At 49.0% G+C, this 26,335-nt stretch overlaps 1 protein-coding gene across 5 annotated transcripts in view; it reads left to right on the top strand.

The window, feature by feature from the left end:
• The window catches only part of sh3pxd2aa (SH3 and PX domains 2Aa), a 73,487-nt gene that overhangs the window by 31,484 nt on the left and 15,668 nt on the right, over nucleotides 1-26,335 (top strand). For 3 of the 5 annotated variants that reach the window (XM_084686018.1, XM_084686017.1, XM_084686021.1), the window contains 4 exons: nucleotides 4,382-4,407; nucleotides 9,549-9,593; nucleotides 13,936-14,064; nucleotides 24,381-24,494. In XM_084686018.1, coding sequence (XP_084542144.1) covers nucleotides 4,382-4,407; nucleotides 9,549-9,593; nucleotides 13,936-14,064; nucleotides 24,381-24,494 — 314 coding nt within the window. The remainder of the gene's footprint in view (nucleotides 1-4,381; nucleotides 4,408-9,548; nucleotides 9,594-13,935; nucleotides 14,065-24,380; nucleotides 24,495-26,335) is intronic. The other 2 variants (XM_084686020.1, XM_084686019.1) reach the window with 1 other exon arrangement.

The following is a 26,335-nucleotide window of genomic DNA, read 5'->3' as shown; positions in this document are numbered from 1 at the left end:
ATCAATCCTACCAATCATATGAAGAAAAGGGCAGACCTTGAGCATCTTGATCTGTGTGTGTGTGTGTGTGTGTGCGCATGTGACACCTGCCTGCAAGTAAACTCCAAGCTGATTGAGGTGTAATCGGTCCTCCCTTTGAAGTGACTCACCTCCCCCGCCCCCCCCAAAGATCGAGATTCTTCCCCACCATTGATCCGTTGGTTGAGTCACACATCTCTCATTCTCCTTCTAACTTTTCATGTTCTGCGTCCTCATCAGAGGACTAGTCAGTTCCCGCACCATCCCGCCTCTTTCCACGTGTCCAGCACGCGGTACTTTGCCTTCAGAACGCTCCTCAGATGAGCCACTAGGCGGCGCTCTCCGCAACGCAACCCAGTTCCTGCTCTCAGCTGAGGAGTTGGAGCGCCACATGATCAGCTGGACGCAGTGCAGCCAGTGACCCTGCCTGCTATCTGTCTGTCTCCCAGACCCAGTGACCTCCCCAGGGGGCTTCTCCGCCCCCCACCTCCCCCTCCTCACTCCCCCCTCTCAGATAAATACATCCACTGTCTGGCCTCCATCGAGACTATTTGCTCTCTTCGCTTTTGAATTTTTTTTCTCTCTCTCTCTCTCTCTCTCTCTCTCTCTCTCTCTCTCTCTCTCTCTCTCTCTCTCTCTCTTTTACTTTCTCACACACACACTTTCCCCCCTGTCTTTCTCTCTCTCCTTCTGGTATTATTTATGTCCATTTTGGCCCCTGTGCTCTTCCTGTGAGAGTCCTCTCTTTCCATTGGACGGAATTCCTCGCGTATCCTAGACAGCTTTTCCCTCTCTTCTCTGTCAGACTCGGGGACTCTTCCCTCGCTCCTCCTTAGCATTTTAAGTTCCTCGCGTTTGCTTTCCAACAGATTCGTTTGGACTGTTGACAGTGATTCGGCTATTCAGGTTGATGACAGGAGGGCTACAGACAGACAGACGGTTCAATACCTTAATGGAACCAGAGAGCATTAAACTCACACATTTCGTGAATACATTTCGCCATAGATTTTTTAGAGTGTTCTCATTCTCATCCGGTGACTTGCACAGCATATCCAAGAGGGTGTTTACCTCTGTTTACCTTCTTTTTAATTCAGAAGCCTGCTTGACGCTTACCACATGATGAGTGAGATAAAGACACTCCTGTGATTGGCCAGCTTTGGGGGTCGCTCTACAGGGGATTGACTGATTGGAGAGCCTTGTCCCTAGTGATGGTGTAAATCTATAGACTGGGCTTTTTGGCTAATTGGGGTGTGTGTGTGTCAAGGGGTTTACAGATTCCTTACGCTTGCGGGAGAGCTGATGGCAGGAGGAGAAGAAGCTTGAGATTAGTACTAGTATTAGAGTGGAAGGGGGCATGGGGGAGGATGTGTGATTTAGTGGTCCTTAAGGGGTTAAGTAGAGATGGGGGGGGTGCATGTCGGTCAAGGCGGCAATGTCCAGATTGGATTTGCTGGGGGGTGGGAGGAAGGAGAGAAGGAGACAGACTGACTGTGGGGTGGATTCATTAGCAGAAGTTGGATGGGAGGATTCAGTTCAAGATTGGTGCTTGTTTTTAACGGTACACTCAAACCAGGACCCCAAAAGCGAACCATTTCCCTCACTTGCAACCATCAATACAACCCTTTATCTTTCAACCTGTTCCAGTTCAACCCGCAAGAAAACATTACAACCTCTCTGTCAGACCAAAGGTTAGGACTTTGTATCTACTTCACCCTCCTCCTCCTCTTCCTACCCCTCCCTCCATGCATCTCTCTTTCTTTACGAGATCTAGAAAAAAAAGCAGGCGGCCAGAACTCACAGCCTCATCCTCTGGAGGAGACTATTATTTCAGGCCGGGGGGGGGGGGGGGGTGTAAGCGGCTCACTGACGAGGGGGGCCGCACCCCCTGTCTCCCCCCTGGCTCCCCTCTCCCTCCCTCGGCCCTCCTGTCCCCCTCTGAGCCCTAATGCCTTTCAGATGCTTCCACAAAAACAGCCCTCCGATTGGCCAAAATAGCGGCCCCTTCTCAGTCCTGTTGACTGCTAGCGATAACATGCGTGCTGTGCTAGCCGTTAGCCGCGAAGCTAAGCTAATGGGCTAATGTTTGCTTAAACTGCAGTGTCGTTTATCATCACAAGGCAAACATGTCGTTAAGCTGCCAGCTAATGGGCTAACAACTCTAATGAGCTACCCAAGACGGTTCACTAAGATGTTGTTTGTTGACATGACATGTTGCGCTGGCTGAATGTTTCGAAAATCCTGGAAATTCTCGGCGTTCTTTCCTCATCTCCACTTCCAAAAAATATGATTTCGGTATCTGGTCGAAGACTGACAAGCCGAAGGCGTAAAGCAGAGAAATATCATGGCAAACAAGCTGGCTAATATTCTACTCTTCCCTGCAACAGCCGTTCCATTGAATCACATTCAGTATTCACCATCTCACACACAGAGCCGACTGTCATAAATCCTCTATTTAGCTGGGGGGGCACTCTGCCTTGTAAAGGGTTAGGGAGATATGACGAGGGTAGGGGGTAGGATGTGTGTCTGTGCATCTGTGTGTGTGTATGAGTGTGTGCCTACCAGATGCGTGCATGTTTGTGGAGTCGTGTTTTTCAAACGAGTGTGTATGTGCGCAGCGTGCGCGCGTAGTCCTCTAACAATCACAATGGAAATCATTCTGTATGGGTCTTGGTGACCATGATGGTCAGTATAATGGTGTGATTCATACTGGAGAGAACTACAAAGTCCTGCTGGATGACAGCCAGCCAGGGAGGGAGGGACAGGACCAGGGAACAGTGACCCCCCCACCCCCCCACCCCCTGCTCACTGCTTGGTCCTGATGCCAGTGGCGAGGGCACCTGGGAGAGGTGTGTGTGTGTGTGTGTGTGTGTGCATGTGCTGCATTGTTTGAGTTAAGTGTGTGAGCGTACACTGTATGCATTCATTTTTTGCGCTGTGTGTGTATGCAGGTCGTAAGGTTGTGTGTGTGTGTGTGTGTGTTTGCCCCTTTTGCTTGTCCCCAGACAACTGAGAATCATCTTATTAACCTTGCACAGCCAGGGGGCCTCTGCCTCACCTTGCACACACACACGCACACACACACACACACACACACACTCAAACACACCTACACACACAAACACACACACATTCACACAAACAAGCAAATCTTTCTGCCCGCCTGGAAAAAGAGTATTATTCAGTCCCATTAACACATACGAGTATTTTACCTGACAGCTGACAGGTTCTTTCATAGGGGTACTTCACAGGGGTCAGGTGGGTTAACTGTGCTCACCCTGAACAGCCTTACATCACTCTCAAGCATGGCTTTCAACCTGTGACCTCTGAAATCTCTCTCTTTCTCTTTCACCTCCCCTCCATCATGGCTCCTTGGCTAACCTGCGCTCTGTGAGGGTTTTATGTATGGATGTCCTTCTCGTCGACGATCCCCCGCCCTCCTTCTCATTGGCATTCTGTCTCCATCAGCTCTCGCTACGTGTCACCCTCCCCCTGGCTGTCCCCTCTTTCTCCTTCTCTCCATCTGCCTCCCCGTCACCTTTCTCTCTACCACACACCTCTCTCTCTTTCTCTCTCTCTCTCTCTCTCTCTCTCTCTCTCTCTCTCTCTCTCTCTCTCCCCATCCAACAGCCACTGCTCCCAGGACCTCTCAGTTGAAGCTAACTTCAGACAGCACAGCTCCCTTGCAGCCGGGCAGGGCTAGCTCAGTGCTAGCTCAGTGCTAGCGCCACTCATTCTTCCCATTAGCAGAGCTTAGCCCTCCTTTAGCTAGCAGCCTAATCCAATTACAGCCCATTAGAAGAAGGGTCTTAAACAGATCTCCCTCTCTCTGCCCTGAAGTGGTCTCCTTTTTTTTCTTCTTTTTTTTCTGTCTGAGGAAGGGAGGAGAGGAACGAGGGAGGAGGAAGAGGAGAGGGTGGCGGTACCGCTTTAGAGTCACATGACACGTTTGTGTCTGTTGTGGGAAGGACCGGCAAACCGGCCCCTACTCAGCCCTCCCTCTCTCTCTCTCTCTCTCTCTCTCTCTCTCTCTCTCTCTCTCTCTCTCTCTCTCTCTCTCTCTGTCTCTCTCTCTCTCTCTCTCTCTCTCTGTCTCTCTGTCTCTCTCTCTCTCTGTCTCTCTCTCAGTCTCTCTCTCTCTCTCTCTCTCTCTCTCTCTCTCTCTCTCTCTCTCTCCCTCACACACTCTCGCACAGCCTCACTCCCTTGTACGCCGCTCCCTGCTTAAGGAAGGGCTGAGCTCCGGGAGCGCGTGTGTGTGTGTGTTAAGGTGTGTGTGGGCTGTGGCAGATGACGTGCTTGGAGCCTGGTGCCGTGGGCCCTGTTTGACTCTGACCATGTCCCTTTGTTGTTGTGTTTTCCTCAGGGACTATGGATCCAAACGCAAATCAGGTAAGAATCACTTGTTACTATCTGATCCTGAGGTAATAATAAATCATAAATAAAGTAAAAAATATATATTATTAATGTAATAAATATGTTCTTGTGAGGTACATATCAAACTTTAGAACCTTTTCTCCCCCGATGTATTTTAATATATATTTATATATATATATTATTTTTTTTTGTCTGAAATGATTTCACTCTCAGTTCAGAGGTAGAAACTATCCTGTTACTCTAACCTGCGTTTCTGTTTCAGCGTAGATACCATTGTAATATCCCATGTTGTTACTCTCAAGTGCTTCGTGACTGCTTCCCTTTCTTGTTTAGTCAATGTGCAGAATGTGCACTCATCTCCCAAACCGGAACAGTGACCGACTGTTGAGATTTTGGGTCGCGTTCAAAACTCCAACAAGTGTTGCTTAGCCCTTGTATCACAATGCAGGGTGGGGTTCTGGATGGGTTTTTTAAATCCCGGGGATGTCAGAGGGATGCATGAAGCAATCCTTCTTCTCTTGTTGCGGACAGACTTTCTAAGATGTTAAATGGCATTCTTGGCAGTGTCTCAGCTCGAAGTTACCGACACTGGTGTGTATAAGAAGGGGGGGAATGGTGTTCAAATTGATTCCTGAAGAAGACACTGATGGAGGAGGTGTGTGTGTGATCATGTGTGTGTAAACATGAGAATGTTGTACAGTCATGCTTATTGGGTCATGCTTAAAGTCAAGATGGAGAGGTAACAGGGCTGTGTACAAGGAGAGTGACATGTTGAGCCTGCTACCACTTGAACTACATACACCATGGAGATATTAGCTGTTTAGTACAGCTAACCTTCTTAGACATTCTTCACTATAAGGGCCATAAGTAGCATGAGCTGTCTCAGTGTGTTTGCTTGCGTGGGGCCGAGGCTGGGGATGTAAAGCTATTAGCCATACTGTAGATGCTTATCTGTGGCCTAGCATAAGCAGACGCGTGTGACTTAGGAAAGCATGTCGAAGGAGGTCGCAGGGTCCACGCAGAGACAAACACACGTCCCACACACACAGCTACACTACACACAGCTACACTACACACACACAGCTACACTACACACACACACAGCTACACTACACTACACACACACACATACACACACATACACACACAAACACACACACACAGTAGGGTTTTAAACTGAGGTTTGGGAGGCTTTGTTCACTCAATGTATTCTATTAAACAGGAAATATTCTTCTAAACTTCCTAATATTTCACAGATAAAATTGCACTTTTTAATAGTTTCATGATGTAAAATACATTTGTTTTATAATGCAAAAAATGTAACAAAATCCGTCTGGGTTATTTCTAGTAACACATCATATATTTATCTGCAGTTAATGTTCAATGCACCGTCCTGTGTTGCTCATTGCATTTTCCCATTTCAATCAGCTCCTTACGATCACGACGAATCGTTGTTTACAGGGTGAAAGAAAAAATATGCTCTAGTCTAAAGACTGTGCCCTTGCTGACCTACAGTGACTGGAAATGAGTTGAGCACACTTACCGCCCAAGATGAGATCACAACCTATTCAGTTACTAACTCAACATTCCCTTAATTGTCTAGGAAATCAGATTGACCTGGGTGATAACGTTATCCACCTCAGCTTAGTAGACCATACACTTTGGCCTTGGAAACAGGTGGTTTTGTGTAAGTGTTGTGACAGTAATTCTAATTGAATGAGAAATGAGTGACTTCAGTCCATCTGTTTGTGAAGATGGTGTCTGGCTGTGTTGTGGTGACACATAGACACACACAGACACACACACCAGTCAGAAAATCATTACATAATTGGATTTTATGACATAGATGACGATGACGTAGATGTTACTGTGCTAGTTATTTGATAGCTGCAAGGAAGACATTACACAGGTTTGTTTTGAACTGATAAGACTGGTTGGGAGAGTGTGTGTGAGTGTGTGCGGAGGGGGGTCTCTCCCCCCTGCATGTGAGGACCAGATGAGAGGAGGGAGGCCTGGACGAGGAGGAGTGGGGGGGGGGGCGGCGGGCAGGGGGGGGGGGGGGTTGGATTGGGGGCTCAGTCCAGGCAAGCAGGAGGTAGTGTTTACGTGGCACACTGCTGGATACGATTTCAGGCCCCACTGACTGACGAAAGAACCACTAGCACTGTTTACATGGGGGGCGTATAGGGAAAAGGGGTCAAAGTGCGTGTGTGTGTGGAATGCCCTGCAGGATGTCAGGGATCTTACGGGGGTCAGAACATTTGTGATTGTGAAACTGCATCCCCCAGATTACTTCTCAGAGGAATTATGGGATAGCTCTTCTTAACCGGGCTCTTTCATACAGCAGGAGAAGACTTTATTAGTCCTGTGTACCTAGATGGCTAGGAGGATCAGATATTAACGTTACAGTCAGTAGGTGGGTAGTACTCTAGGTAACGGATAATCCTTCCCCAGAGGAACATATGATCCTTTTTTATTACAGACATGAGGCCATGACACCATGCGGTAACAATGTGAGGGAGGATATGTAAGAGTTTGCTGTGTCTGAAATGATGCATTCGGAGAAGTGTGTGCTTGTGTTTGTGTGTAGGAGGAGGGAGGAACTCGAGTGGAAGAAGGGAAGGATGGAGGGAGAGAACGTGATGGAAAATCGACAAGAAAGATGGACAGAGATAGCGCAGGTAGAAGAAAAACACGTGGTAGATAAACAGTGTTAGCAGGTTTGGGGTAGAGATGGAGGGGTGGAGATAAACAAACCGAGAGAGGGAAGGAGAATGACAGAGTGGAGAGTGAAACGCATATTGTCAGGGCGTTTTGGCCTCACCCCTCTCAATCCACCCACGCCGTCTTTCCCAGCTGGGAGGAACGTTTAGTCGCCGCTAATGGCTGTTCTGCGCCAAGCGCCTTGTCAAGCTAGCCAAGTGTAGCCTACCGCATGGACTAACGTCAGGGCGGGTCATCGATAAATGGTTGCGTTTTACTGGCCACTTGCACTTGTCATTGTCAACGGCCGTTTTCAAAGTCTTCAGACTTTGTTCGTTTGGTGCCGGCTGTGGCGTAGGTATTGGTTTGCGATTTACATTTATTCTTTTTTTTGTTGTTGTCATTGTTGTTTGTCATCACTTGGTGTTGTGATGAGAGAGTTACCTGCCAGGTGTTTTGTTGTTGTCGTTTTTCTTTGTTGCGTCTTGCGGTGGGGTGACACTGACAGCTCGATCTGTCAGGAGCTGTCTTTGCGCTCTGATGTTTTGCTAACTGTCACACCCCCCAATCACAGGCACACAGACGCGCATATTTATAAGCTTTATAAATGGCTTTTGATGGACCTACAAGTGAACGATCTGTCAGGCTGTTTATATCATTCCTTTGCCCTCCCTCGAAAAACAATTGTGTGTGTGTGTGTGTGTGTGTGTGTGTGTATTGGGGGCCCAAGCCGCAGACAGGAACTGGCTTTTCCAAACATAATCCACTAAGTCGTCGAAAGAACAAGACAGATGGCTAATAATCCGCTCCAATCAAAACCTAGAAAGTGGGACTTTAGGAAAGCAATTCTTCACCAGCCCCTGCCCCTTAATTACAGGGTAGAGGGAGCAGTCGGGGTCATACGTTCTAGGAAAATGAACCACACCGGCAGCAAAGCAAACAGACAGGAGCCTGCAGAACAGTGACGTCACAGAAACCTGAAAGGAATTAGTTGTGTGTGTGCGTGTGCGCGCGTGTGTGTGTGAGTGTGTAAGCACATAGAGAGGTAACTGCAAAGTTAACATCAATCAGATGTGGAGTGCTGTGTTGAAAGAAGGGCCCAGTCTGGGTGTAGCTACAGTACAATGCAGGAAGGGGGGAAAGAGGGGGGGGCGTTAGCAAAACAGTTTGACCCAGGCTGACCGGGGGGCTGCTCTCCAGCTCTCCCCCAGGATTCCTCTCCCTCTCCTGGGCTCACACTGGCTAAGCTGAAAGGGTCCCTGGAGCTTGTAAAGTAAAGGACAGGGACTGAGGCAGGAAAGGGGTTGAGGAGAGAGCTACGGACTGCCCCCCCCCCCCCCCCACACACACACCACCACAGATGCAAGGAGTCAGAGGGGCAGCTTGTGGTCAGCAAGCGTGGGGTCCGAACATGGACCAGAGCGAGGTACCCTCTTGAGCTGGAGATAGACAACATGGGTGGAGGGCAGAGGATTTCGGGGGGGGGGGATGTTATTGGGCGGGGTAGCTAGACCTCCTGCTGGGTTCTGGGTAAGAAGCGGGTCCACCCTGGATGTTTAGGTCATTCCCCTTGTTCACAGCAGGCCAGCCATGCCTTGTTTTCCACCAAGCCTTTCATTTAGTGTGTGTGTTGTGTGTGTGTGTGTGTGTGTTGGGCTTGTGCCCAGGCAGGGATGATTGTAGTGTTCCAGAGAAGAGAGGGATGGTTGAGACAGGAAATTTAAACCTAGCTAGCCATCATGACAGCAACAGTGGAATACACACACACACACTCAGTCCAGGAGGGACCCACCAGTTTAATGCCTACACGTTGCGTTTCATTTCCTGAGGGGAGCTGGGGTGTTTGAGCAGTGTCACTGGGGGAAGGCCTCCTGATGAAGGGAGGGAGGGGGAGAGAAAGAGAAGTGGGGGATGAAGATGGAGAGATGGAGGGTAGAGACATGGGATGTGGGAGAGAAACAAACGGACGGGTGGAGAGAAGGAGAGAGAGAGAGAGGGGGTGGAAGGGAGAGAGGAGTGTCCAGGTCAACTCAGGACTAAGATAACTCCTATTTTCCCAGACAACAAGTCCTCCGCAACAACAGATGAGTCTGTCTGTGTGTACCTGTGGAGATGCATGACTTCATCGTTTGTGCCCCCCAACGAGTTGTCCCCCAACCAGACGGAGGCAACTGGCACCTCAAAAATCTGGCACGCGAGAATCACTGTTGTTTTGAAGTTGACATCTGTTCGGTTCAGTCTTCTGTTTGTCTTCTGTTCGTGTTCTGTGTGTGTTCTGGTGGTGCTGTTCAAGATGTTTTTGTTTCAGGACAGGGGCTACGTTATGGAACACGACATTGTGGCGACTGAAGTGCGCGCGCCCTGCTAACGGCAGTAACTTTCTCTTTCTTCTCTTCTTTTCCTCGCTGCCTCTCCTCCTGCCTCTCCTCGCTGCCTCTCCTCCTGGCCTTCAGTGTGGATGTATGGCTTCACCGACAGTCCGAGGAAAGAGGCCTCAGGTAGCCCTGTGTATGTGTGTGTAGAGTTTTTGTTTCCACTTGCTTTTGCATTCATCTGTGTAAGCATTTAACGTATGGATGGGTTTGTGTGTCTGTACGTCTGTCTGTCTCTGTGTGTTTGTGTGTGTGTGTGTGAAACCCTGCATGTGGGTGTGCTGTGGTGCCGACCCCTTCCCCTGAGTTCTTTTTACTGCTTTCTTTCTTGGCCTCTTCCTTTCCCCCCTCCTCAGACGACACTCACATATCCTCATCCATCTGCTCAAGCTCAGCTGCTCACGTACCGAAGAACTAGCGTTTCCTCCACCGCTCTCCTCGTCGTTCCTCATAGAACCTGGCGGGCAAACAAAGGTTCCCGGGCCGCGCGGGTCCGGCTCTCCTACGACCAGAGCATGTCCTGGCGGAGAACAGTTGAAACGAGGTGTCGCTGCTCTGGTTCGTCGTGACGCACGCGCTCTCTCTTGTCTCCGAACCGTCTGGTCCATCGCTGGTTCTGGGAAGTTGCCCAGGCTGGGTACTGGGGAGGGGCAGAGGAGAAGGGAGGAAGACCAGCGGACAGACATACAGGCTGGCAGACAGGAAGTCAGACAGACAAGCTGGTAGACAGGCAGATAGACAGGCAGATAGACAGGCAGATAAGGCTGGTAGACAGGAAGACAGACAGACAAGCTGGTAGACAGGCAGATAGACAGGCTGGTAGACAGGAAGACAGACAGACAAGCTGGTACACAGGCAGATAGACAGGCAGGCTGACAGAGAGGCAGACAGTAGGATAAACAGGCGGTATATAAACAGTCCAACAAAGATAGAAAGATAGAAAAGACAGATTAAGGGGAGAGATTTAGAGAACATCTGCATTGCAAACAAACATCTCACCATGGAGTGTCTAACCCCTCTACACATGAATACACACTTTCACCCAAAAATAGTCCATCATTCATTTAAGTGTTCTTTGAAATGCCAGGCGGTAATTGCTGAAACATTTTCACAACAATGGACAGTTGGTTTCCTCGCGTTACCCCTACACGGTTTGTCGGTGCGGCGAAAAAGAAGAAAAAAAAAAAAAAGGTTTCATCTAAATACGTCCACCCACATGAAACTATTCCCAGATTAACACCCAAACGTAAGCACTTTTTAACGATGTCTCCTTACGTCGCACAAACATGGCTGTGTCCATAGAAACAGCATGCGTTAAGAGAGATGTTGGCTGCATGTTGTTTTATGGCTGGAGCGTGACTGTATTTGCTCTGGGTGTTGGTGCCATGTTACAGCCTGATCATCATGGACCCTGTCTGTTATCCCAGATGGGCAGGCCTAGATGGAGGGCAGGGGAGAGAGAGGCCATGTAGATAAAGAACGTAGATAAGGGAGTCAGATGGCTCAGCGGTGAGGGAGTCGGACTGGTAATCTGAAGGTTTACCGGATCGATTCCCCGACATACCAAATGACGGTGTGTTCTTGGGCAAGGCACTTCACCCTACTTGCCCCGGGGGGAATGTCCCTGTACTCACTGTAAGTCGCTCTGGATAAGAGCGTCTGATAAATGACAACATGTACAGAAGGATACTTGAAGAGGATATTCAAAGATAGAGACGGAATGTGATGAGGAGTGAAGGTGTATGTTGTTTCATCCTTTGCAGAGTGACTTTAAATTATTTATTATATTTTTTTATCACATCTTCGAGGGCTTGTAATCGTAATGCGAATTACTGCAATGCCACTGTGAAGGAACTTAGCTTTGGTTGATTTTTTCCCCTGATAGATTCAGAATTGGCTTTGTTCCAGGCCAAAGTAAACTGAACACGACAAGACATATTGTGTCAGCGGATTGTGAGGTAATCCCACTCTAAATCCCATTGAAGTGTCAGATTTGAATCTGGGTAATCGTCTTGCTGGCCTTAGACTTTAGGGACAGTGTCATCTAGTCATGCTGAAAGCTTCTGTCATCAGTATAGCAGAAAAATAACTCACTGTCACTGTTCATGTTTGGGAGATGGATTTTATTATTGGGCTGATGCGGTCAGTTCGTCCAATCAGAAATGTGAGATTGACTGCATCATCAGTAACTGGGTAGATGTAGAATTCTTGCTGACTCGGCTCTCCTCTGGCGCACAATGAATAATTGTCATGTGCTCGTATTTATTGATGTATGCCTTTTGGTGAGCTAAGCACAAACAATGTGGATAATAAATACAGTTGTACTTTATTTTCAAACAGTATTGTTTAACTATGCTGCAACGCTACCAGCCTTGTTAAAGTATGTGCAACATCATTCTCGACTATCCCAAGTCTGGGATTCGGGTCAACATACCCAGGTGCTAAGCTCCCCCTCCAAGTATTTGAACCAGACACACACACACACATCCTCTCCATCTAACAGGTCCATATGTTATCTTCTGCTTGCTGCCTGTTGCTCTGTTTTGTCCTCTTCTCCCAATCTCTCTCCCTCCCTCCACCTCTCTCTCTCTCTCTCTCTCTCTCTCTCTCTCTCTCTCTCTCTCTCTCTCTCTCTCTCTCTCTCTCTCTCTCTCTCTCTCTCTCTCTCTCTCTCTCTCTCTCTCTCTCTCTCTCTCTCTCTCTCTCTCTCCCCCATCTCTCCCCTCCCTCCACTCTCTCTCTCTCTCTCTCTCTCTCTCTCTCTCTCTCTCTCTCTCTCTCTCTCTCTCTCTCTCTCTCTCTCTCTCTCTCTCTCTCTCTCTCTCTCTCTCTCTCTCTCTCTCTCTCTCTCTCTCTGCTCGTTCTATTTACTTATCTGAAATTAATTTCGGTGAACTCCCAGAATGCAGGTGGAGCAGTGTGCATTCTGGCCGTTGCCGTGGCGAGGGAGTCCCGGGTGCATAGCATAACAGACGAGGCTGTCAGTGTTTAGGGGTCGTCCTCCAGTGTTTGGAAACGCTCCTGGAAAGAGCCATCAACACGGTGCATCACAGAGGAAGACGATACTGTTGACTTCCCGCTATTTTCAAGATGGCAATCGTCCCCATAGTGTATTCCGGACATTTTGGCAATGGAAATACGTTTTTTTTTGCCATACTAATACCTAACTTCGATCTGGCACATGTATGTCGATGAAACATGCCTGACCTTTAGAGTTAAGAGAAATTGAGTTAAAAGAGCGGGAGCATCTTTAGAGAGACGTAAACAAGTTAAAGGCTAAAGATCGTCGCCCGTGCAGTCTGTGAGAAGCAGCAAAGTTTTGGAGCCCTGTAACGTCATTACAAACAAGCGCCACATGAACTTGGTGAATGAAGTCATTGCTGGCATTTAAGAGGTTAAACCTTCCGCAAACGAGAGAGATGAAGATAGAGGGAGAGGGAGAGGGAGAGGGAGAGGGAGAGGGAGAGGGAGAGAGAGAGAGAGAGAGAGAGAGAGAGAGAGAGAGAGAGAGAGAGAGAGAGAGAGAGAGAGAGAGAGAGAGGAAAAAAGAATGGTCTAACCCCAACTCAAATGCTTTCTTCTTGTGTTTCACATAAACACAGGCCCTGCCTCTCTCTCTCTCTCTCTCTCTCCCTCTCTCTCTCTCTCTCTCTCTCTCTCTCTCTCTCTCTCTCTCTCTCTCTCTCTCTCTCTCCACTCTCTCTCTGTCCAGCCTGGTTCATGTGTTTCTATTTAAGGCCTGCAGTGCCGTCTGTGGTGATTGGTGTGTTCAGCCCCCCTACCCCACTATCCAACGGCAGGGAGGGGAGTAAGGGAAGAGGGGAGGAGTGGAGGAGTGGTCGGGGAGGCCTTTCCTCCCTCCAGCACACTGTTGATTTTCCACAGGGAAACTACTGCTGCACTCCTCCAGCCCTCAGTCTCTCCGTCTCTCTCTCTCCTCCCCACTCACTCACTCCTCGGTCTGCATCTCTGGTGGTCAGCAGCTCCCTCTCTCCCCCCGCTGCTCCTCTCTCTCCCTTTCTCTCTCTCTTCCCTCGCTCCCTCCGACTCCACGCGCGTCTTTCGGAGTTGTCTCAGATTCTGGCGGTGCCTTGCAGGTGGACAAGTAAACTTCTTTGATTCCGTTTTTTTTTTTTTCAATTTTTCGTCTTCTTTCCTCTCCCCCCATTTCTTTTTTCTTTCCCTTTTGTTTACATTCTTTCATTCCTCCCCGTCTTCAAATGATTATCTGTCCTGTGGTCTGGGCCGGGGCGCGACTCAGCTGTGCAGCCACACGTCCGGGATTATGCAGCGAGGTCGCGAGATACGTCTACTGATTGGTCGAGGGAGGGCGGCAGCGGCCGGCAAGGGGGGAGGGCTCGGCCCATGGCGGCATACCGGGCGCGGGGCACCGGCGGCGTGCGCTCGCGGGGGGCCATGACGGGCAGCTGGCTGACGGCGTGTTTCTTCCCCTCCTCCCCCCCCCTAGGGCTTGAGGGCTCCGACCCCATGGTGCTGGAGCAGTACGTGGTGGTGGCCAACTACGAGAGGCAGGAGAACTCTGAGATCAGCCTGAAGGCCGGGGAGACGGTGGACGTTATCGAGAAGAGCGAGAGCGGTAAGTTGTCCCTGTTTTTTTTGTTGAGGGTTTTTTTTTTTTTTTGGGGGGGGGCAGTTGTGAGTGTGCACAGTAAGAGCCCGGTCATGCAGAACAGGAAGAGGCAGATGTTTCTCAGGGTGTTTCGCTCCTTCTCGCTGTTTACGCACTCGCGCGCAAGCGCACACCCAAACACACACACACACACGCACAAATACTGAAAGAGGAGCAAGCACGAATGCAAACAAACCAGCGTAGTTCAACACACTTTTTCTTACTTTGTTCATTTGTTTCTTGACACACCACTCTCTCTCTCTCTTTGACTCACACATGCGTTGAGCACCCCTCCTTCTCTCTCTCTCCTCTCGTGGTTTCACTCCATGGTTTGCTTTGCTACTCCTCTACCTCTCTTTGTCCTCAAGAATCTTTCCCTCCTCTCCTCTCCTTCTCTCCCCCATGCCCTAACTAGGGCTTGGCTCCACCTGGAGGCTCTGTTAAGCCAGCAGTGTGTGTGTGTGTGTGTGCGTGTTTGTGTGTGTGTGTTTGTGTGTGGCAGAGTTGGGCTGAAGGCCAGTGTGTTGTCTTGCACACTAAGAATGCAGACCAGACGTATAATTAATAGTCCGAGTTATTTAAGTGGAGTGAGAGGTGTTTAAAGAGTTACAGCACCTCTTGGAACTGCAGAGGTTGAAGACTGGAACCAAGGAACCAATGTAGAGTTTAGGAGAGAGAGAGGGAGAGAGAGAGGGAGAGAGAGAGGGAGAGAGACAGGGAGAGAGAGAGAGGGAGGAAGGGAGGAGAGGGGTAGAGAGAGAGAGAGAGAGAGAGAGAGAGAGAGAGAGAGAGAGAGAGACAGAGAGAGACAGAGAGAGACAGAGAGAGACAGAGAAAGAGAAAGATGGAGAGAGAGAGACAGAGAGAGAGAGAGAGAGATGGAGAGAGAGATGGAGAGAGAGATGGAGAGAGAGATGGAGAGAGAGGTTGAGATGGAGAGGGATAGGGGGATAGCCACAACAGAGAAATGAGAAAGTTGAAGCTATATTCTAATTATTCAGTCCTCTTTTTTCCCTCGCTACTTTAAATCTTGAGGTTAACTGACAATGTAAACACACCGTTCACCTTCATCCTCTCCTCCGGTTTCACAATGTTTCTCTAGCTGTCAACACGTCGGACTTAAGTGACACGTTAAGTTTCTGGAAAGGTTCTGTGAACAGAAGGAACGCTATGTCCTGTGGTTAATGAAACACACAAAAAGAGGGAATTTTGGTTGCTTCATTTTCGCCTACATTCCCCTTCCCTTCTTCCTTGGAAGTTGAGCAACGCCAAGCCTCGGTGCTTCTGCCCAGTGACAGCTCGCAGCCTGAACACATCTCAACACATCTCCACCCAACAGGACTGCTCTATCTGCAGTCGACTCAACAACCTTCGGTCCTTTTCTCATCCACAGTCGTCTTTTGTTGCCATCGTTTGGCATATCTTTCAAGTCGAGTACCGACTTTTTCTTCTTTCCCGCCATTAACCACCGTCGTTGTCGGGAGCCATGTGTTATAGACATCAGTTTGAAGAGCTTCATGCTGTATTTCCCATTCCCCGCCTGTACAGTGAGATAGTTGTCTGTGGTCACCAATGAGGCTGTACAGTGAGACAGTTGTCTGTGGTCGCCAATGAGGCTGTACAGTGAGACAGTTGTCTGTGGTCGCCAATGAGGCTGTACAGTGAGACAGTTGTCTGTGGTCGCCAATGAGGCTGTACAGTGAGACAGCTGTCTGTGGTCGCCAATGAGGCTGTACGATGGGGAACCACATCTCCGGCAGTAGAGGCTTAACGATTCTACATGACGGGCATAGACCGGAGGACGTTTATCTCATCAGGAAGTAGGAATTCTGGCATTTATGGTAAATGATTTCGTATTCCTTTTTGTGTTTTTTCACATTTGTTGTTTGAGGTTTTATTCTGTTATTTTTTAGGCTGCAGTGAGTTATGCTGCTGGAGGTTGTTTTTTGATGTTTCTTCAGCGCCTCAGTGTCTCTGGAGTCAGGCTGTTGCGTGTCATTAAATATTTCGTTTTATGAATATTCAAAAATACATTGCCTGTTCGTCTGCCAATAACCACACCATAATTGGTTGCACTGTTTATCGCAAAATCCCCAACGCAAGATAAACCTGCTCTGTTAATTTAGCCTCCTGAGATGGCTGTGACTCAGTTTCAAGTCAAGTGAGGTCTTCATACATACTCATTACAGGGGAAAAAAGCTGAAAACATAAATTTAACGCCACTTTTCATGTCAGCACAGTTGACAGTTATGGTAAACATCCTCAATCTTTCTCTGTTATGGAGCCAACGGGACTCGAGAGGCTGTCATGACGATGATGACATCACTAATGGGTTGAGCCAAGCCAAGCCAAACACATTGGAGAGTTTGAATGATGTTCTTCTCCCTGTCAAGGTTTAAAGGCATCCTACAGACTCCCAGTGCTTATCTCCTCTGACACTTTCATCTCAGAAATGTCCAAATGTCCTCAATTTACTAGGCCCCATTCTCTTGTACATGCTGTGTAATGCACATCTAGTCACGACAGCGGCCGTTTCTTATGCTCCAGCAAACTTAACTGAACCCTGCAATGTCCTGAGATCTCCTCTTTTACCCTCAGCATGCACAGTAGATCTGTTATGAAGATCTGTTATATCTGTCAACGAAACACAAAAGCCGCAGTTTTTGGTGGTTCCTGTACTCTCGACCCGGTGAAGTCATGGGTTCAAATCCCCAAGTCGGATGTTGTTGTTCTAGCCCTGTGAGAAGTTATTGGCCCTGCACGCTCCAGCTCTGCTCCAGCTGTTTTACTGCAACACGTCAACAAACCCAAATGTCCATTCCTGAGCCGGTACTGTAGTGTGTGGGTGGGTGTATGTATGTGTGTGTGTGTGTACTTGTGCTGACCTCATCGGGGAATGTTGGATACGTGTGTGTGTGTGTGCTCGCACCAGCGCATGCATGCATGTCTGCTTGTGTGCATGCGTGTGTGTATGTGTGTGTGCACGGTCCAAGGCATGAATGTCTGCTTGTGTGCATGCATGTGTGTCTCCTGCCTCAGACTTATGAGTTTCTATCTAGTAAAGACAGATTTATGGAGGGCAGGAAAGATGGACAGGCCAGAATCCTCCATCCTGAAAGAAGGATAAGAGGCTTCGTCTGGGCCGCCGTCCTGGTCCTCCCATCCCGGTGTCCTTGGACATGGGAAAGCATGTGTCTGCGCGTGGAATGCCTCAGACGAAGGGAAGAATGCTTTGTATGCGTGACCACTGAGTTAGTTATATGGAGGGGCTGCTTTAGACAGTCTGTTGTCGTTCGGTTTAAGCGGCTAACTACTAAATTATGGAAGGAAAACTCCACCCGAATCCTTCGAATGGGTTGAAAAACTGCAAATGTGTCCAGACATATGAAGGAGGACTTAGTTATCTCCAGGATATATTCTCTTCACGTCGTCCTGTGGTTAGCTCTGCAGTCAGTGGTACGATGTCGCCTTTGAGGCGCTGTTTGAACGGCGCTGCCGATGTCCCCCGCCACTATGCTAATCACCAAGCCTTTGAAAACCATCATTATCCCAGCAAAACGACCCGGTCCTTGAGTTGTGTGTCCAAGAGCGAAGATGGGATACGATGATGTAAAAACTCCTTGGTTTACTGTGTCATTTACCAGTCCAGGACTAATGCATCCTCCAGCACTGCCATGATGCTGTGCTGCAAATAGGATCCTTTGGGCTTGTGTGCTGCCTAGCCTGCAGACCCAGAAGGATAAGCCATTTTCCCCATTTGCGTCCCCCTCTCTGCTTGTAATACCTAATCTCCTTTTATACCCCTCAGTGGGATTAGAAGGGGGGAGGCTTTTGTCATCGGTGAGGGGTTTGGTGAGCCGACTGGATGCCAACTTAAATCAATGGCGTGGCAGGTTATAATGAAGGAGCAGAGGGAGAAAATTTGCCTCAGTCATATGAAGTGGCGGATGTCGTCTTTAGTAGATTTGCAGAGGGCGCTCGTTGGCATGTAGAAGTTGAGTCTGAGAGACTGTGCCAAATTGACCCAGCCAGACCCCTATGCCCAGGGGATTGAGGTCAGGCTGGCTTGTCCTGTCTTTACGTTGGCAGTGCCCCCTCTAACCCACATACAGTACGCCTTGGTCTGGACTGGGCAGCGTTGTGGGTTTAGCTTGGCCTCACGCCTTGCAGGGCATCAGCTTCAAGCTATCAGAGCCAAACAAGGGCCGAGCATGGAGTGAGGAAATGTGTCAAACTTACGAAAGCAAGCAAATAAGTAAATCTTTGCTGTGTTTTAGGCCTCCAGTTTACGGACACAAAATTGGCTGTATGAACATAAACAGGAAGAAAATAGAATTGCAGTGGAAGGAAATGCCAAATAAGGTTTTATTTGAAACTATGAAATCCACATTTTGGACAATTCATGTCCTGGGATAGAATATACATTTTCCGGGACAGCCAAAACAGAGAACAATCCCCTGGAAAACCGGGACGGGTGGCAACCTCATGACCGATAGCATGGCAGGCTATTACTCACAGAACACTTAGCCCTAGCGTAACCCTGAGAGGCTAATGTCGCTAACGCTGCTTCAAACACTGTTGCGAAAGAGGCTCGCTCCGCCTGGAGAATATCCCAGATAAAGGGAGGCTCACACGAGAGAGGCAGATACTCACCTACGGGCTGTAAAACAAAACAGGACAGCCTGTTCCAATTAGCACAACAGAAGAGATGTTGCGGAGATACCCACGCTACATCTAGCTAGCAGAGAATTAGCTCTTAACACAGACCTTTGAAGAGACCAGCATGCTTTAATAGAAGTGGGGTAACTAACTGGAATTGGCATAGGGTTTGTGGAGGCTTAGCTGGAGGGTGGACACACATTGCAGACACGCACATGCATGCAAACCCATGGGAAATTCAAGGCCTGGTTTAGCATTGTCAAAGCTGAGCGTGATGTTTAGTCAACATGCGCTAATGCAAGCCTTATATCCTATTACACTTGTAACAAAACTACAGTAACCAGACTCCCTGGTTGATGAAAAATTCAAATAAGAAACAGGATGTAGTTCTCTTGTCTGCAGTCATGTCATACCGCGGTAATAAAGATTGGGGGAGGCTTGAAATAGAATGTGACTTTCGAGGAAGAAACAGCATGAAGGGGATTGGGTGTCCTCATAACTTCCTGCGGTCTGAACTGGTCAGATGGTGTTTTTTTGCAGTCATCGTTCGTGGAGGATATTTTGACGTGAGTGTTTTATGTGCGTCAAATTCGACACGCGATACTTCAAAGTTACAACGGGGGGGGGGGGGGGGGAGACGACAGTTGAGAAAAGCGGAAAGGGAATGTTTTTGGGCGAGGAATTCGATTCTGTACAAAGGGTACACAATCCAGCACAGTTTTCTGCAAGTCATTATCATTGTTCAAAATGGGGGAAAGTGTCAGTGTACTTCAGAGCTCATTTTTTGTTTCCAGTTCTATTTCAAGCCCCCCCCCCCGTCCTCTTGGTCTGCTTACTCTGCAGAAAGACGGCAGTATAGTATGCTGTCGTCCTGACAAAGACTGGATCCAATTCGCCGTTTGCAAGCAGGTCTGGTCTTCATCAGCGCTGAGAGAGGAAACGGATGACACCATCACAGGATGCCTCAGACGTCACGCTTCAAAAGGAGGCTTGTGGACAAAGAAAGGGCTTCGATCAGACGTGTCTCTCCCTACGTGTCTCTCCCTCGGTGTCTCTCTCGTGCACACCCGAAAGAAAGTGAAAGGGGAGATTTTAGTGCTGTTTCTGGACGGGATTGTGTGTGGGGTAGACCCTCTTTGAAGAGCAGGCCAAACATCTGTTTCACTCCTCTCTCTCTCTCTCTCTCTCTCTCTCTCTCTCTCTCTCTCTCTCTCTCTCTCTCTCTCTCTCTCTCTCTCTCTCTCTCTCTCTCTCTCTCTCTCTCTCTCTCTCTCTCTCTCTCTCTCTCTCTCTCTCTCTCTCTTCCACATCAACAAACATGCCTTTTCTCTCCATTCTACCCTCTCTCTTTTCTCTCAGTCTCACACTTTTACTCCAACCCCTCTTCCCCATTCCTCCTATCTCCTCCTATCTCACTCCTCCTCTCTTCCCTTCCACTTACACCTTCTCCCGGCCCAAACCCATGGCAGCCAGTGACGACTGTGTCCCTAGATGAAGCTGCGCTGTGTCCCAGTGTGACCAAAGTTATTCTGTAAGAGCGAGTGAGCAGCCATCTACGGACTACCATAAGTGCAGTTTGCCTGAACAGCAACCATTGTGACTGTGACTGTAAATCATCTATATTTGCATTTAGTCATTTAGCAGACGCTCTTATCCAGAGCGACTTACAGTAAGTACAGGGACATTCCCCCCCCGAGACAAGTAGGGTGAAGTGCCTTGCCCAAGGACACAACATCATTTGGCACAGCCGGGAATCGAACTGGCAACCTTCTGATTACTAGCCCGATTTCTTCACTGCTCAGCCACCTGACTCCTTATATCCTGTCCTCTGATTGCCCTGCAAGTGGGTGTCCTCCGAGTGGCATGCAACTAAAGAATCGTTTCAAACGAAGCACGTTTCCATCGGTAATACCCAATAACAGTGGACGTAAATTCATGTTTAATGTTAGGCAAAGGGAGCTTGCAAAGTAGGCTAGTTCCTTGACATACTGTCGCACCTGTACAATAAAAGGAACTTACGCAAGCAGGAAATGAGCACTTGTGTTTTGCGTCTATTCGACATCTATTTTTACTGCTCTGTTTGAGGTTGAGCGAGCACAGTCTAAGCACAGGGGGTGTGGGGTAGTGTGTCGGTGCAATGAGACAAAACGCTGCTTGAAACACCACACACACCACACACACCACACACACACACACACACACACACACACACTCACTCTGCCACCAAAAACAGTGCATGATGACTTAAACCTGTTCACACAACACTCCTCCCTTCCCCTCTTGTGTGTGTTCAGATGGTCCCCAATATGTAGTTCATTACTCCACCTTTTATTTGCCTTGTTCCAGAACCGTTCATTTTTACAGCTGCCCCCTTGCCTAGTCGCCTACCCTGAGTGACTTTTTCCATGTTCGTGTAGTGGTACTGGACATATATGGTGCTGTAATTCTCTCACTTATTTGTATATGAACTTGAAAGGCGGGATTTTATTTTGTCATGGGCCCTTGAAGTGCCCCTATGTGGAAATTGATACCATCCCCGCACATTTAGAACCTTTTTTTGAGTTTGAGTTTATGAGCTGTACCATCAGCAAAGCCGACAGTTCAGTAGCATTCTTGTTATGGTTATATGAAGAAACAATTTGTACCCTTTTACAAAGGATCAATAAAGCTTTAGAATTTGAATATTCCACACCTGATGGGGCAGCTTTTTCATAATGTCTTCTTATATCTCCTCCTTAGAAAGGCTTAGTACTTAGTACTAAAACTTAGTTCTTCATATGTCTGTGAGGACGAAAAAGGTCACAAGGAGAGAAAGATAGAAATATGTAGAGTTAAGTAGCGATAACTACAGTTAAGTAGAGTTGAAAAGTTGAGTAGAGATAACTAGAGTTCTGTATGAAAACTAACCAACTTCTCTCTGCATGTGTCAACACATCCCGTGCCGCTAACTCGGTCCAACTGGGCTCTATCTCCCCTCCTCACTGTCAGCCCTTCCTCCCACCCTCCATTTTTCTCTTTCATATCCCTCTCTCTCTCTCTCTCTCTCTCTCTCCCTCCCCCCCCCCTCTCTCTCTCTCTCTGGATATCGTGCGCGATGAAGGGGTCCAGCAGCATCTCTGTTACTCATTTCTCTGCTTTTACTGCCCTTATTTTCTCCAGAGCTGGATTTATAAGGGTGCTGGGTCTTGTCAAAGCCTCTGCTTGCTCTCATATGTGGAGACTATGGTGTGTGGGTGGGTGTGGGTGGGGGGGTGTGTGTTGGGGGGTGTGGGTGGGTGCGTGCGTGTTATGGATTGTCTGCCAGCCTGACAAAGAGCGAAGGCCAAAATGCACTCTTTTTTTTCGCACATGCAAACGTGCACAAGCACACACTAACAGCGCGCACACACACACACTCACCTGACCTACTTCTACAAGCCCCCCTTTATGTAGGCAACAAAGGGTTGCAGGCGCAGTAATAATTACATAGTGACTTGAAGACACTGTCACAAGATAGGATTTATGGTCTTCCGAAATTACTTCCTTTTACTCCTTCCTACCTTTTGAATAGTTCCAATGACTTGGTCTATAAAACCCTGTGTGTTTCAGGTGACCTGGCCTATTCTTATCACAGGGATTGTTTTCCCTCTGTTGACAACTTTGGAAGCTAGCAAGCTGTAGAGAAGCCAGTGGTGAGTTGCTACCCCTACAGACGGCGGTGGATACAGCCTTTCACACGCTGCGGCGGCGGCGGTGTAAGTAATTATTTGAAAAATGTTGCTTCTCAAGCGTGGAGCTGCAGTTGTGTGAGAATTGATTATCGTTGCATCGCGGTCACCACGTCAAAGTCAATTTAATGGGAAAGCCGTAGCCTCCGCAGTCAAACGTCAGCCTTAGCACTAACATTAGCACGGATATTAGCACAAATCTGAACCTAAACGAAACGGACAGTTTTGAAAACAAACCGCTCTAACCTGTCAAGTGTCAGACTCTGCTGTAATGTCTATGAGGGGCCCAAAAGCATAACGGCAGCGAGCTAGTTTCTTCTGGGGTAGTGAAAATAGTTTCGGGTTGGGGCTGGGGCTGGGGGGGGAGGGAATGGGGGGAGGGAAGGGTGGGGTTACTGTGGCCTGCACCAGACAGCACCTGCAGGTTGGTATAGCCTCAAAGTGAATTGAACCCTGTGCGGTCGGCTAGACAGGATCCACTACGGACACAGGGAACGGGGACTGTGTTTCATGAAGTCTGGGGCCTGTCCTGTGAGCGTGTCTGTGTACTGAGAGAGAGACAGAGAGACAGAGAGTCAGCGTCCTAGCCGAGTCCTCAGGATCGAATCCCACAAAGCGCCCTGTCGTCGCAGTCGTTTGGAACAGGAAATAGGACCCAGAGCTGCTCATTGCCTTGTAAACCGACCAGGAAAAAAAGTCAATTTCCAAGTGGTAGCTAAACCCGAAGGTGACTTAAGTGTGGAAAAACCGAATGAGTATGAGAACACGGGGCAGAAGCAAAGAGCAACGGAACATGATTGTAAAGACGACACAATGCCAACATCTACTGTACGGTACTATAAAAAGATATTCTTGTTCCAACGATGGCAGGGCTTTTTCCCCTGTAAAGGACAGGCTTGGTACCCGGGCATATTTTTCCAGAGTGGCCACACGTGGCATGGGTGGGATCGCTGCCTCGCTGGGACACAAACTGGGGCGTGATGGCCTGGTTCTTCCAGGTCCTACAGAACACAGATCTTCTGCCCAGGGCCATACTGTAGGAGAACTGATGACTTCTTTGTTGGATTTCAGAAGAAAGAAGGGGAGAATGTTTGGGACATCTCTCTCTCTCTCTCTCTCTGTAGCCCTCTGCCTCGAACTTTCTTTCTATCTTGTCTCTCCAAGTCATTCCCTCATGTGGGACTTCTGGTTTTCCCTCCCTCTTTCTCCCTCCCCGCCCTTTTCTTCCTCCTCCATAACTTGCGTGTGCTAGGGTTGCGCTAAGTGTCAGAGGCTGCAGAAGGTCGTAAATGTGCGCCTGATCTCCCAACGGACACGTCAAGCTCTCCCACTATTTATGACACCTCGAGGTCTCTCATCAGGAAAATCTTGTGGTGCCTCTGAAATACGTACACAGACAGTCTGCCACAGAAACACCCGGACAGAACGTGCGCTCGTTGTCAGGAGATGATAGCTGCTAAGTATTTTCCGTATTATAGGGCTTTATAGTTTGGGTGTAGGCCTGAATCCGCATGTGTTTTAGTCTTCAGTCTGTTTGGAAACACATACTGAAATATAGAGTAGATGGAGGCTTCGAAGCTGACACCAGGTCAGTTCTTATCAAGCCAGCCAGCTGATTATGGGTTAGATCGTGGGTTTCAAACGGATCCCATATCACAGATGAAGGACCATAGCTACACAGCTCCCCTGTGAAGCTGCTGTCTGGCTTCCGGAATTTGGTACAGTCTGCAGATGAGGGATCGCATCGATGACTTCTTCTCTCCCCGTTGCGCGGTAAATCAAGCCGTGTGGACGGACTGCGGGTCCGAGCAGAACTCAAAGCTCTCATACCTCGGAAACCTCAGTCACTGTGCGGGGCGATCGAAGCATCATAAACGTCCTAACGTGTATGTGTGTGTGTGTGTGTTTTTTTTCTAGGCTGGTGGTTCGTCAGCACTGCTGAGGAGCAGGGCTGGGTGCCTGCGACGTATCTGGACTCTCAGAACGGAACCAGAGATGACCTGGAGCTGGGCACCTCTAGAACCGGGGAAGGTAAGACACACACACACACATGCCGTACACACACACACACACATGCTGTACATACACCCTCTCCCACAATCACCCAGACGAACACACACATGCACGTAGCCACGTACAAACCACACACACACACTCCGGTCAAACAGTACAGTACTAATTATCGTAGCGATGCAGACCTTGATTTGATCATAGCAGGAGGAGTATTTGGCAGCAGTCATCCGCTTGTCCTCATCCTGGACGGAAAGCTGCTCCCCCCCACACACACACACACACACACACACACACACAGCCAGACACACACTGGGAGCCTTGAGGACCTGGGCTTGTTACATGTAGTAGACCCCCCCCCCCCAGCCAGATGACCTCGTCTCCAGACCAGGGCTTCTCGGCACTGAGGAGATTTTGGCTCTCTGGTACATTCCACGCCGCCCTCCTGAGAGGGGAGCTGCTCTAGTCAGTCTGGTTCATGTCCTGACCTCCACCCTGCTCACTGCTCAGGAACACTGTGAACAAGGAGCGCTCCGCCGCCACATGACAAGCCCCCAGTTCCATCTGCTCCCCCCCCCCAAAGCACTCACTCACACATACAGAAGCTCCATCACAGAGACACACAGACCTGCGTGCGCACACGAAACGCACGCATGGACACGCATATATTGGCATGCATGTTTTTCATCATGGCCCTGCCATGGAACGATGCATGGTGTAAAGGGTGGGGTGTCATCGAGGGCCGGAGGCAGGAGGCTTTTCATTGGCTGTCTCTCGTTGAGGCGCGTTGGCACTGCGCTGTAAACGCTATACACACACACACCCACACCCACACCCACCCTCACACCCACACACACACACAGTGCCGACAGGTCCTGCACAGCTGCCTTATCCCCTCTTGCTTCAGTCACTTGTCCCACCCACACACACACACACACATGTTGGGTGGTTCTGTAGTGGAGGCCCCTGATAGCCGTAGAGGAAAAACATGGTGATGAGAGCGGAGCTGGCTGGCTTGCTAAGGGACGTGACTCAGTCATTATGTTCAAACAGACACACTCGCTTAGGACTTGCGGCCTCTCTCTCTCTGTCTCTGTCTCTCTCTCTCTCTCTCTCTCTCTCTCTCTCTCTCTCTCTCTCTCTCTATGTCTCTCTCTCTCTCTCTCTGTCTCTCACCGTCTGTCTCTCTCTCTCTCTGTCTCTCTCTCTCTCTCTCTCTCTCACTGCCATTAACTCCCCATTAGTCGTCCTCTGTTCCAGACACATTGCTGCCTCCGGTATCTGTGCTCCACCCCCTCTGTGGGCTTCTCTCATTACCTGACTGCAGCCGGTGACATGACCCCAGTGACAGCAGCCTGCTAGCGAGCCCAGGCCCAGGCCCTGGCCCACCCACATTACCCTCCGCAGAAACATTGTCCTTCCTGACTGCCCAATCGGATATTTTAATTAGGAGGTCAATGGTAGAGAGGGAGCGGAAGGGAGGAAGGGAGGGAGGAGGAATATGAAAGAAAAAGATGGAGGGAGGTGGGAGGTCGGGGCTGAGAGTGAGGAGGGGAGATACTGTCGTAAGAGGGAGGGAGGGGGGAGATGGAGGGAGGAGAGGGAGAGCGGTGCGTGTCAGGGGTCTGGTTCATGTCTATACAGAGGTTGTCTGGGAGGGAGGGAAAGGTCCTCTCATCATGACAGAGAACATAACCACATACCACAGCACAAGGCTTAGGTGTGGGAAAAGAAGACTTGTGTTGCAAGATAAAATAGATAAAGGCTAGTCTTAGACGGAAAGATATTTTGAGAGACATTCTAGATCAAGAGAGGGGTAAGTTCAAGACTTGTTTGATAGGACACTGGCTTGTAGTGATATA

This window comes from Hypomesus nipponensis, chromosome 21, assembly GCF_054491055.1.
Source record: "Hypomesus nipponensis isolate SF chromosome 21, ASM5449105v1, whole genome shotgun sequence".
In the NCBI taxonomy this organism is placed as follows: domain Eukaryota; kingdom Metazoa; phylum Chordata; class Actinopteri; order Osmeriformes; family Osmeridae; genus Hypomesus; species Hypomesus nipponensis.
Note: the sequence above shows the minus strand (reverse complement) of the source record. Positions and strands in the feature narration are given on the sequence as shown.